This window comes from Sus scrofa, chromosome 8, assembly GCF_054392235.1.
Source record: "Sus scrofa isolate SSC_HxYL_T2T_F1_AM1 chromosome 8, Sscrofa_HxYL_maternal_Yorkshire_Landrace_v2.0, whole genome shotgun sequence".
In the NCBI taxonomy this organism is placed as follows: Eukaryota; Metazoa; Chordata; class Mammalia; order Artiodactyla; family Suidae; genus Sus; species Sus scrofa.
In genome coordinates, this window is record NC_139390.1 from 8,970,543 (window position 1) to 8,984,539 (window position 13,997).

Below are 13,997 nucleotides of genomic sequence, written 5' to 3' on the forward strand. Positions count from 1 at the left end.
GGCTGTGGCATAGGCCGGCATGTGCAGCTCCAATTCAATTCCTAGCTTGGGAGCTCCCATATGCTGCAAGTGCGGCCCCTAAAAAATAATAATAATAATAAATAAATAAATAAATAAATTTGAGGGCAAAGGTCTGATTGGAACTGTTCAAGAGAAACTGGAAGGATATCTGGAGAAAACTCTTTAAAAACATTCCACTGTAAGTGAGAGAAAGTAAGCAAAAGCTAAAGATGTAGGATCAAGAGCTGTCTTGTATTTAAGATAAGTTATAATATTTTGTATGCTGATAGAATAATCCAGTAGACGGCGGGGGCGGGGGGGGGAACGGATTCAGGAAAGAGTGAGAATGGCTAAGCAATGTTTGTTACTAGGCAAAGAGAAATGGGACTGATGCAAAATGGAGGAGTTGATCCTATCCATGAGCATAGATAGTTCATCCCACAGCAGCCCCAGAGAAGGCAGAAGATACAGGAACAGATGCAGGGTGGAAAGGAGAGTTGGGTAGATTTAGTGGCAGGAGTATGTGAAAGTTGTCTCCTGTTTGTTCCAAATTTCTTATCAAAATCAGACACAAGGTCATCAGCAGAGAGAATAGATGAGGAGGTTTTGAAGATTTGAAGAGAGAAGCTATGAAACAATCACCTAGGAGAAGGGGAGAGAAAAAGGCCTAGGGACACGCATAATTACTAAGGGCCCACTTGAGCTTAGCACTGGTGAACTGTAACCGAAACCTCCAGCATGCCTCCATGCTCCTGTCTCTGATCATGTTCAAATACATACATGTAAGCATATAAAGCTGCAGGTCTAGTTAAGGTTTAGTCAAATGAGTCAGATAAAGTGAACGAGAGGAAAGGGAATTGACAGAATATGCATGTTAATGATTTTGATTGGCTATGAGATTGAAGTTAGGTAGAGAGGAAAATGAGGACATGAAAAGAGGTTAGAGACACTGAAAATGTGTTAGGATCAATGTCTGGTAGGTCCCGAGGGGGTTGCAGACTGACTGGGTTAAGGGCATTAAAGGCGTGAGTTGAAAAGACAGAATGGTGGTCCCCACGATTAGCCACTGCAGAAGGGCTACAGTGATTTATGATGACAATGCACGGGAGTGAGTGGCTGAGGTGGGGTAGAGAACAAAGACACTGAAATCAGAAGAATTACAATTATGACAATGGTAGTATTAGAGAAAGTACAACAGGCTAGGAACTCAACTCCTCAAGTAATGAAGGGAAGTAACCTTGGACTGGAGATGACTACAAGTCTTAAAGTGATTTCATAACAACAAACCATTTCCAAGTTGCATTTAAAAAGAGAATATTGAGGATTCTTAAAGGTGGTTCAACGTAAGTACACAAAAATTACGGAGTGGTTAAACACAAGCTAAAATACTACAATTTAAAATAATTCTAAAATGGCAAAAGATCCCCCAGGCAGATAAGTGAGTGATGGTAAAAAAGTCCAATCCCTGGATGGACTTATCAAGGAGTACTGATATATTACTAAATGATATGAGTGAGTATCTTTGTATTATCCTGGGGGAAAGGGTTCCAAAAGGCCATATTTTTAAATAAGTTTGACCCCCGCAAAAGATTAAATATCCTTTATATTATTTAATATTTACCCTAAGTATAAAAACTTCAGTGAAATCTTATGGGGAAAACATTAAACAGAATAAACCACAGAAAAAAATCCAAACATCCTTTGGTTGAAAATATCAAGAAAATGAGCAGTCAAAAATCTAGGCAGTGGAGAATACTTGCAAAAATTATGACAAATGGTCGTTATCCCTAACATAAAAGTTATGATAGAAAATTCTTTTAAAGTAATAGAAAATTAAAGAGATAATAAGCAGAAAATTAATAAGTAATGTTTTTTTTAATTTCAACCTTAATAAGCAGCTGAAGAAATTCAAATTTAAAAAGCAAAATATTTTTGGTTTACCAAATTGAAAAAGATTTTAAAATAAGTAAGTATATCCTGAATATTAAAAAGGAGTACAGTGATATGGCATTTATTCAATGCTGGCGGTAGTATAAATTAACTTATGCTTTCTGGTGGTAATTTGACAATAGGTTTCAATTCCCTCCAAAGGAAAGAGTCAAAATATCAAAGCCCATGGACAAAATTTTACATTAGAAATTTTGCCAAACTCTACAACATCCCAAATTTGTAAATAATCTAATGCCTAACAATAAGAACTTTGTTGAATAAAGTTTTGAACAATTTATTTAATGGATTATTAATTAAATCTATTCAGTAATATTAAGTGATACGACAAGATTTGCTAAATAAATATTTTTTTAAATAAAAAGTAAAATGAGGAGTTCCTCATTGTAGCTCAGCAGAAATGAACCCAACTAGTATCCGTGAGGATGCAGGTTCGATCCCTGGCCCTGCTCAGTGGGTTAAGGATCCAATGTTGCCACGAGCTATGGTGTAGGTTGCAAATGTGGCTGGGATCTGGAGTTGCTGTGGCTGTGGTGTAGGCCAGCTGCTACAGCTCTGATTTGACCCCTAGCCTGGGACTTACATATGCCACACCCGCGGCCCTTAAAAAAAATTAAAAATACAATGAAAATTTTTCCATGTTAAAAATCTTAAAATTTTTTTGTTTTTTTTTTTGGGGGGGGGTCTTTTTAGTGCCACACCCATGGCATGTGGAAGTTCCCAGGCTAATGGTCAAATCAGAGCTGTAGCTGCCAGTCTACACCACAGCCACAGCAACGTGGGATCTGAGCCATGTCTGTGACCTACACCACAGCTCACAGCAACACTGGATCCTTAGCCCACTGAGTGAAGCCCAGGGATCAAACCCACATCCTCATGGATACTAGCCAGGTTTGTGTCCACTGAGCCACAATTGGAACTCCTCTAATTTTAATTTTTTTATATAGATATTTAGCATGGTTAATATGGTGAGCCCTGGAAAGTCAATCCTTGGATTTACAAATCCTATCGCTACCACTTATTCTGTGTACCCTGGACCACCCCCACTACACAAGCTAAGACTATTCCATAAAATAGAGATAATTAGAGTAGTACAGTGCCCATCACAAAGCAGGCCCTCAGTAAATACAGTCCCCTAGCAGTAGAGGCAGTAGCACTCGTATTTGTGTACATCAGACTAGAAAATAGGGCTAGAAGGAATCATATGAAGTTATGAATGGTCGTCTCTGGATGGGGAAATTATGAGTGATTTACATTTTTTAACTTTTATATTTTTTAATTCCCTGAAATAACCATGAAATTATGTTAAATGAATTATAAGAGGAATATAAACATAATAAACATACACCTAACCTAAGATATTTTGTTTTCAGTAGGAATTAATGTGTCCCAAGAGTTAAGTAATGAAGTAAATATACTTCCTATGAATATTACTAAATAAGAGTAAAAAATCATTTATAATATTCAGTATTCATTGCTTTACTTACAGAGTCTCCTGTCTTTGCTGAGACAAAGTGGCTACTAAAACCATTTTCCTGGCAAAACCTTAAGTGTTTTTCAGGTTTTACTGTTCGCATATGCTCCAAATCAACTAGAAAGGTGAACAAAAATAGAGAACAAAATCCAACATTAGAGTCAATCGATACATTTTTAACATGTTTAAATTCGAGTTATTTTCCAATATGATATCTCAGCTTAGATACTGGCTGTGTAATTTGGGGTAATTTCTTTAATCTCATTATGCCTCAGTCTCTAAATCTAAAAACTGGGAATGTACCTATCATTTACAGAGCTCTTTGAGAATTAATCCATGTTTAGCCACAATGACCAGCACATGATAAGTACTCAAAAAAATGAAAGCTGGAGAAGGGATCAACATGGTGGAGTAGAAGGAATGGAGCTCACCTTCTCTCATAAAAGCAACAAAATTACAACCAACTGCTGAACGACCTTCAACCAAATAAGACTGCAAACTGTCAAAAAAAATATCCTGCTCCAGAAGACAAAGAGGAGGTCACATCAGGACAGTAAGAGAGGCAGTTTCATGATATAAGCAACCCATACCCACCGGGTGGGCAGCCCACAGACTAGAAAGTAACTGTATCAAAAAGACTCACCTGCACGAGTGAAAGTTCTGAGCCCCACGTCAGGTCCCCACGCCTGGGGATCTGGCATTGAGAGAAGACGCCCCCTGAGCATTTAGCATTCAAGGTCAGTGGGGTTTGTGCACAGGAGCTCCATGGGACTGGGGGAAATGGAGACCCCATTCTTGAAAGGCACATACAGGCTTTTATGTGCACTGGGTCCCAGGGCAAAGCAGAGACTCTGTAAGCAGATCTTGGAGGATCTCCTTGGAAAACAGGTGATGACTGTGGCTCAATGCGGGGGGAAGGACATTGGAGGCAAAGGTCTCAGGAATAATCATCAGCATGTGCTCCTCCAAAGGTGGCCATTTTGGAAAAATCTGGCCCCACCCATCAGGGCTGAGAAGCCCCAGGCCAAAAAATAACCAGAGAGGGATCAAAGCCCCACCCATGAGCACACAGGCTGCCTAAAGACCCTGCAGGCACAGAGCCTCCTCTAATCTCACCAAGAGACAAAGCCCCACCCACCAGAGGGGTAAGAATCAGATCCACCTACCAGTGGGAAGGCACCAATCCCTCCCAACAGAAAGCCTACAGCAAGTCCCTGTACCAACTTCAGCCACAGGGGGACGGACACGGGAAGCAAGAGAGGCTATGACTCTATTGTTTGCAAAAAGGAGAGCACACCAAAAATCTATACAAAATGAAAAGGCAGAGAGTTATGACTCAGATAAGGGAGCAAGGAAAAAAAATACAGAAGAGCAGCTAAGTGATCTGGAGATTATCAACCTCCATGAAAAAGACTTTAGACTGATGATAGTGAAGATGATTAAAGATCTTAGAAATAAACTGGAGGCAAAGATTGATAAATTCCAAGAAACACTGAGCAAAGAAATACAAGATTTAAGGATTAAGAAAGCAGAGATGCAAAATACAATAACAAATAAAAATTCTTTAGAAGCAACCAACAGAAGAATAGAGGAGGCAGAAGAACGAATAAGCAAGGTGGAGGACAGACTAGTGGAAATCACTGATGTGGAACAGAAAAGAGAAAAAAGATTGAAAAGAAATGAAGACAGTCTAAGTGAGTTCTGGGACAACATTAAATGCACCAACATCCGTATTTAGGGGTGCCAGAAGGAGAAGAGAGAGAGAAAAGGCCAGAAATATCTGAAGAGATAATAGCAGAAAACTTCCTGAACATGGGAAAGGAATCACTCACTCAAATCCAGGAAGCACAATGAGTACATTAAAACAAACCCAAGGAGGAACACCCCAAGACACATATTAATCAAACTGACCAAAATTAAAGACAAAGAGAAAAAATTGAAAGCAGTTAGGGAAAAGAAACAAATTACAAGGGAACCCCAATAAGGTTATTGGCAGATTTTTCAGCCAAAACTCTGCAGGCCAGAAGGGAGTGGCACAATATACTTAAAGTGATGAAAGGAAAAAACCTGCAACCAAGATTACTCTACCCAGCAAGGCTCTCATTCAGATTTGAAGAAGAAATCAAAAGCTTTACAGAAAAGCAAAGGTTATGAGAATTCAGCACCACTAAACCAGCAAATACTAAAGAAACTTCTCTAGGTGGAAAAGAAAAGGCCACAACTAGAAAGAAAAACATTACAAATGACAGCAGTCACCAGTAAAAGCATACATATAGTAAAGGTAGAAAATCATCCCCACAGAAATATGCACGAAAATCAGAGATTGTGAGAAGAGGAGGGTACAAATGAAAGACACTAGAGAAGCACTTGCAATTAAGAAACCAATGACTGAAAACAATCTTGTATATATATATAGACTGCTATATCAAAACTTCAGGGTAAATGCAAACCAAAAATCTACAATAGATACACACACAAATAAGAAAAAGCAATCCAAATAAAACACTATAAAGATAGTCATCAAACCACATGGGAAGAAAACAACGGGAGAAGAGAAGAAAAAAAGACCAACAAAAACAAACTGAAAACGGTTAATAAAATGGAAGTAAGAACATATGTATCAATAATTACCTTAAATGTAAATGGACTAAGTGCTGTAACCAAAAGACACAGACTGGCTGAATGGATATAAAAACAAGACCCATATATATTCTGTCTTCAAGAGACCGCTTCAGATCTAGGGACATGTACAAATTGAAAGTGACAGGATGGAAGCAAATATTCCATGCAAACAGGAGTCAAACAACACTAGAGTAGCAATACTCATATCAGACAAAATACACCTTAAAATAAAGAATATTATAAGAGACAAGGAAGGACATTATATAATGACCAAAGGATCAATCCAAGAAGATACAACACTTGTAAATATATATGCACCCAACATAGGATCACCTCAATATATAAGGCAACTGCTATCAACCTTAAAAAGAGAAATTGACAACAACACAAGAGGGGGGGTCTTTAACACCCCACTTACAGCAATAGACAGAAAATCAACAAGGAAACACAGGCCCTAAATGATGCATTAGACCAGACAGACTTAACAGATATTTATGGAACATTCCATCAAAAAGCAGCAGAATATACATTCTTCTCAAGTGCACACAGAACATTCTCAGAGACTGATCACATTCTGAGCCACAAATTAAGCCTTGGTAAATTTAGGAAAATTGAAATCATATCAAGCATCTTTTCTGACCATAATGCTATATGACTGGAAATCAACAACAAGAAAAAACTGCAAAGAACACAAACACGTGGAGACTAAACAACATGCTACTAAACAACCAATGGATCCCTGAAGAAATCAAAGAGGAAATTTAAAAACACTTTGAAGCAAATGAAAACAAAGACACAACAATTCAAAACCTATGGGATGAAGCAAAAGCAGTTCTGAGAGGGAATACAAGCATAGCTCAGGAAACAAGAAAAAGATCAAATAAACAACCTAACTTTACACCTAAAGCAACTAGAGAGAGAGCAGACAAGACTTAAAGTTATCAGAAGGAAAGAAATCATAAAGATCAGAATAGAAATCAATGAATAGAAATGAAGAAAACCGGGAGTTCCCGTCGTGGCGCAGTGGTTAACGAATCCCACTAGGAACCATGAGGTTGCGGGTTCGGTCCCTGCACTTGCTCGGTGGGTTGACGATCCGGCGTTGCCGTGAGCTGTGGTGTAGGTTGCAGACACGGCTCGGATCCTGTGTTGCTGTGGCTCTGGCGTAGGCCGGTGGCTACAGCTCCGATTGGACCCCTAGCCTAGGAACCTCTACATGCCGCGGGAGCGGCCCAAAGAAATAGCAAAGAGACAAAAAAAAAAAAAAAAAAAAAAAAACAAGAAATGAAGAAAACCACAGAAAAGATCAATGAAACTAAAAGCTACTTCTTTGGAAAGATCAGCAAAATTGATAAACCTTTAGCTAGACTCATCAAGAAAAAGAAAGGACTCAAATCAATAAAATTAGAAATGAAAAAGGAGAAGTTACAACAGATATTACAGAAATACAAAGGATCAAAAGAGATTACTACAAGCAACTATATGCCAATAAAATGGACAATCTAGAAGAAATGAACAAATTCTTAGAAAAGTACCATCTTGTAAGACTAAACCAAGATGAAACAGAAAAAATGAGTGGACAAATCACAAGTACTGAAACTGAAACTGTGATTAAAAAATTCTGAACAAAGGTCCAGGACCAGATGGCTTCACAGGCGAATTCTATCAAACATTTAAAGAAGAGCTACACCTATCCTTCTGAAATTATTCCAAATAAATGCAGAGGAAGGAACACTCCTAAACTCATTCTATGAGACCACCATCTCCCTGATACCAAAACCAGACAGAGATACCACAAAAACAGAAAATTACAGGCCAAAACCACTGATGAACACAGATGCAAAAATCTTCAACAAAATACCAGCAAACCAAATCTGACAATACATTAAAAGAACTGTACACCATGATCAACTTGGATTTATCCAAGAAATGCAAGAATACTTCAATATGTGCAAATCAATCAGTGTGATACACCACACTAACAATCTGAAGAATAAAAACCATATGATCCTCTCAGTAAATGCAGAAAAAGCCTTTGACAAAATCCAACACCCATTTCTGATAAAAACCCTCCAGAAAGCGGGCACAGAGGGAACCTACCTCAATATAGTAACGACAAACCCACACCCACAGCTAACATCATGTTCAATGGTGAAAAGCTAAAAGAATTCCTGCTGAGATCAGCAACAATACAAGGATGTCCGCTATCACCACTACTATTCAACATAGTTTTGGAAGTCCTAGCCAAGGCAATCAGAGAAGCAAAAGAGATAAAAGGAATCCAAAGTGGAAAGGAAGAAGTAAAACTATCACTATTTGAAGATGACATGATTCTATACCTAGAGAATCCTAAAGACTCTACCAGAAAAGTGTTAGAGCTAATCAATGAATTTGGTAAAGTTGCAGGATACAAAATTAATACACAGAAATTGATTGCATTTCTATATACTAACAATGAAAGATCAGAAAGAGAAGTTAGGGAAACAATCCCATTTACCATCACAACAAAATGAATAAAATACCCAGGAATAAACCTAACTAAAGAGACAAAAGACCTCTACTCTGAAAACTATAACAGGCTGATGAACAAAACCAAAGATGACACAAAGAGATGGAAAGACATACCATGCTCTTGGACTGGAAGAGTTAATATTATCAAAATGACTATACTACCCAAGGCAATCTACAGATTCAGTGCATTCCCTATCAAATTACCAAGGACATGTTTCACAGAACTCGAACAAAATATTTTAAAGTTTGTTTGGAAGCACAAAAGACCCAGAATAGCCAAAGACATCCTGAAAAAGAAAAATGGAGCTGGAGGAATCAGGCTCCTTGACTTCAGGCTATACTACAAAGCTACAGTCATCAAAACTGTATGGTACTGGCACAAAGACAGAAATATAGATCAGTGAAACAGGATAGAAAGCCCAGAATTAAACCCACACACCTACAGTCAACTAATCTATGACAAAGGAGGCCAGAATATACAATTGAGAAAAGACAGCCCCTTCAATAAGTGGTGCTGGGAAACTCGACAGCCACATGTAAAAGAATGAAATTAGAACGCTTCCTAACACCATACACAAAAATAAACTCAAAATGGATTAAAGATCTAAATGTAAGACCAGATACTATAAAACTCTTAGAAGACAACATAGGCCAAACACTCTCTGACATAAACGACAGCAACATCTTCTCAGATGCACCTTAGAGTGATGACAATAAAAACAAAAATAAACAAATAGGACTTAATTAAACTTAAAAGTTTATGCACAGCAAAGGAAACCCTTAACAAAGCAAAAAGACAACCCACAGAATGGGAGAAAAAATATATTTACAAATGAATCGACTGACAAGGGATTAAACTCCAAAATTTATAAATACCACCTATCACTCAATACCAAAAAACAAACAACCCCATTGAAAAAATGGGCAGAAGATCTAAGCAGACAATTCTCCAAAGAAGACATACAGAGACCGAGAAATACATGAAAAGATGTTCAACATCACTCATTAGTAGAGAAAGGCAAATCAAAACTACTCTGAGGTACCATCTTACACTGGCCAGAATGGTCATCATTAAAAAGTCTACAAACAAAAAGTGCTGGAGAGGGTGTGGAGAAAAAGGAACCCTAGTACACTGTTGGTGGCACTGTAAATTGGTGCAACCACTCTGGAAAACAGTATGGAGATTCCTCTGAAAACTAAAAATAGAACTACCATTTGATCCAGGAATCCCACTCCTGGGCATCTATCCAGATAAACCATGACTCAAAAAGACACATGTACTCCAATGTTCATTGCAGCACTATCTGCAATAGCCAATACATGGAAACAACCTAAATGTCCATCATCAGAGGAGTGGATAAAGAAGATGTGGTACATATATACAATGGAATATTACTCAGCCATTACAAGGAAAGAAATAATGGCATTTCAGCATGATAACAGAAATTATCATGCTAAGCAAAGTCAGTCAGACAATGAGACACCAACATCAAATGCTATCACTTACATGTGGTATCTGCAAAAAGGACAGAATGAACTTCTTTGCAGAATAGATACTGACTCACAGACTTTGAAAAACTTGTTTCCAAATGAGACAGATTGGGGTGTGTTGGGGAGTTGGGGTGGAGGTTTGGGATGGAAATGCTATAAAAGTGCTTTGTGATGATGGTTGTACAACTATAAATGTAATAAAATTCATTGAGTTAAAAAAAATTTAAATAAACAACTAATTTACCCGCAAGTCTAAAAAAAAAAAAAAAAAAAGAAAGCTATCATTCTTATTATCTATACAGCTTTAGGTACACTGATAATACTCTAAAAAGATCTACTTAGTGTGTTTAAACATAGTGATTAACTGAAACATGTACTTACCCAAGCATATTTGGTTTGAAAGTTTAATTACTTTAACAATTAGAATAGTTCTGTAATCGCTATAAACTTTAATGTTAGCAAAAACACATTATTAATTTTCTGCTAAAAGATATCTATATTTCATTGTGTTTATTTATAGACATCATTTAATTTCACAAAGATACAAAATTTAATTTTACAAAGCTCATTTGCTTTCCATACCTAAAAGTATTCATTCTGAAAGAGGTAATTGGCCAGGATATATTTCCTTGAATAGTTTGTAGGTGCTTTAAAGCAAAGCACAGTACTCATATCCAATACTGGTTTTATCCTCCAAAGTCTAATTTTTTCAAATGCGATCCTTTATTGAACAGTTTCTCTTTTTACAACACTACAGACCCTATAAGGGTGTTGACTCAATGCTGTCAAATTATAAGGCAAATATATTCACAGGATTTAAGGACAACTAGGCTCTTTGAGTCAATATAGGAAAAAAAAACTTAAACTGATTTCCTGAGGAAGGGACCCAACTGACTTGTAAAAACTTGTAAATTTGCAAATCTAGTAAGCCTACATAATAGTGGCAATTGATTATCAACTAAAAAATGTTCTCATGCTATGTAAAAGGCTTTATTTAAAATTAAATCGAAGGTCTTTAGTTTGTAAGCTCAAGAGATCTTCCTTGAGGAGATTTTTGATCTAATGGGGAATTCCTAAGCCACATTTATGTTGCTTAGCTTGGATAATATGCAGCTTTTTTCTTTTCTGGCCATAAGCTGCTGTTCCTTAAACATCACTGAGACCTTATTTACAAGAAGAGGCCAAAAAAACGTCCAGATACCACAGGCATCAATTTGTAGAAGACTAAAATACTAAGCTATTAGCACTGACATTTATACATCTAGTTTATCAAAATATTGAAGTTAAAATACTTTCCTAATTCAACAAGAGTAAGAACAAATCATGTCACTAGGAAAATTCCCCAAAGAAATCACCATCCAACTGAAAAAAAATAAAGTCTGTCATTCAACCATGTGTGTGCATTTGTCTTTTCTAATGGAATAGTCTATCATTGCTGTGTTTTTCCTTCTTTTTTCTTCTCTCCTCCCGTACCCGTGCTCCACAACTCTAACTACCACATAAGTTTATCTATATGGCATTGGGAGGTTTACTAACCATGCAAAATTTTTTTTCCTAACAAAGATAACCACAAGAGACTATCACTGATCAACTGATAAAAAAAAATTACTCAATAAACATTTATTGAGTACCTGTTATATACTAAGCACTGTGGCAGGCAGTGAAAACCCAAAGATAAAAAAGATACAATCCAGGTCCTAAAAACATCACGAACCATACTATGAACATAAAAGACCATTAAGAACAATAAAAGTTATTTTTAAAAAATTGAGATTCTGGTGAATGGGACAGAAGATACAGAAAAGGCTCTCACAGAACCTGATACAAAGTTTTCCTATTGTGTTAGAAATTTAGTGAGCAACATTTAGAACTCAGTTACTAGAATAATTCATTCTAAATAATCCAGAAATGTAAACTCAGAAGATGAAATTACAGTGAGATACTGAAAAATTCTTCCTCCTATTTTTTAGAAGTGTCTTTAAAATTATTATCCAGTATTTACCTAATATACATGCGATGATACTCTTACTGCTATGATTTAATTTCCCTTTTGTCCTTCAGTGAACCACACCATTTTGCTAGTTCCTGTATTTTATTTTTGAAAATGAAATTAAAATCTCCTAATTGCATTAATCCATCAACATTTCCCACATATTCAGAAAAACAATTATGAAAATGATATAAAAAATGCCAATTAGAGACAAATACAGTTAACATTTTGGTGTACATCCTTAGCTAAGCAACTGAAGGACAAAGGCATTAACACTGTAACATGCAGTTTCTTTTAGCTCAACCATACTGCACCCTGTTTACACATGTGCTTAACCATTTCAAAGGATAACCACTTTATTGATCATTCATTCACTCAACAAATGTATCTGAGTGCCTACTATGTCCAGGCACTGTCCTAGGTGCTACAGATATAATAATGAGCTTTCATTTTAATGAAGGGAAAGAGACCAACAAGTAAATTTTACACTACGGCAAATGCTGACATATTTTATGAAAAAAATTTTTAAAGGTACATTAGAGGAAGTGCTATTTTAAACAGGTATGTCAAAGACCTTAAGAAAGCTAAGGAGCAAGGAAACCTGGGGAAGAGCCTTCCAAGCAGAGGAAACTGCAGTGAGGAAAATAAGTTACCAAGATATTAAGTCTATCTGCTATGTTCTTAAAAATCACATGGTACATAAAAGAGAAGTCTTAAGAGAATGCAATTAATTTTGGCTAACAAGAAGAATTTTAATACAACTTGAGTAACATGTACAATTTTTAGTTTAATAACCTTTAAAAATACAAATTACAGTATTTTATATTTCATAATTCAGAGTTATAACAAGAAAGAGACACTAACAAAAGCACATTTCAGGGCTTCATGGCATACTAACAATCCAGTAAGAAATAACATTTTCTCAGAAATGTAACTAATAATTACATTTTACAGAATGTTAGACCACCTTAAAGGTCTTTTAAAAAATTTGACAGAAGCCTATAAAAACATATTCAATCTCACTGCGCAAAGGAAATGCAAGTGGGGAAAAAAAATGAAGTTTACCTTTTCAAAATGAAAAAGAGAGAAGACACCCAGTGCTGATGAGAGCTGGTACTACTGGCTTTCCTAAAAGCAATTCAAAAAGGTGTGCTGAGCCTTACAAACATCCCTACTTTATGACCAAGTAACACAATTTAAAAGAGTTTATCTTGAGGAACACATTAAGGATGTATAATAAGAATTATAAATCAAGATATTCACCTCAGAGTTATTCATAATATAAAAAAATACTGGAAGCAATATAGATGTCCCAAAATAAAAACAAGTTAATTATGATATAACCACATAATACAATACTCTCTGGACATTAAAAATCATGAACTTAAAGACCAGTAAGTGTGGTTTTGGTGATGCTTTTTTGGATTTGACACCAAATGCAAGGCAACTAAATCAAAAATAAACAGTGGGACCACATCGAATTTAAAAGCTTTCAAGAGAGTTGTGGCACAGCAGGTTAAGGATCCAGCATTGTCACTGCAGTGGCTCAAATCACTGCTATAGTATAGGTTTGATCCCTGACCCAGGAACTTCCACATGCTATGAACATGGCCAAAAATAATAATTAAAAAGCTTTCAGCAAAGGAAATCATCAACAAAGTGAAAAGGCAACCTACAGAATGGGAGAAAATATTTGCAAATCACGTATTTGATTCAAAAGGATTAGTATCCAAAATACATTAAGAAGTCATAAACTCAGTAGTTATATGAAATAAATAATTCAATTCAAAAATAAGCTTTTTTTGGAGTTCGCATCGTGGCACAGTGGAAACAAATCCGACTAGGAACCATGAGGTTGCAGGTTCGATCCCTGGCCTCGCTCAGTGGGCTAAGGATCCAGCACTGCCATGCGCTGTGGCGTAGGTCACAGACACGACTCGGATCTGGTGTTGCTGTGGCTCC

The 13,997-nt window shown here is 36.6% G+C and overlaps 1 protein-coding gene across 50 annotated transcripts in view; it reads right to left on the bottom strand.

The window, feature by feature from the left end:
- Positions 1–13,997, bottom strand: part of RAB28 (RAB28, member RAS oncogene family) — a 561,352-nt gene that overhangs the window by 482,322 nt on the left and 65,033 nt on the right. For 21 of the 50 annotated variants that reach the window (XR_014811780.1, XR_014811779.1, XR_014811782.1 and 18 more), the window contains one exon: positions 3,435–3,538. The exons of 25 other annotated variants lie outside the window; for them this stretch is intronic. Coding sequence is in view for 3 of the 25 variants with exons in the window: in XM_084970627.1 (XP_084826753.1) it covers positions 3,435–3,538 (104 nt within the window). In the remaining 22 variants the exon portion in view is untranslated. Of the gene's footprint in view, positions 1–3,434; positions 3,539–13,100; positions 13,164–13,997 lie in introns of all 50 variants that reach the window. 4 more of the 50 variants (XR_014811806.1, XR_014811805.1, XR_014811803.1 and 1 more) reach the window with 1 other exon arrangement.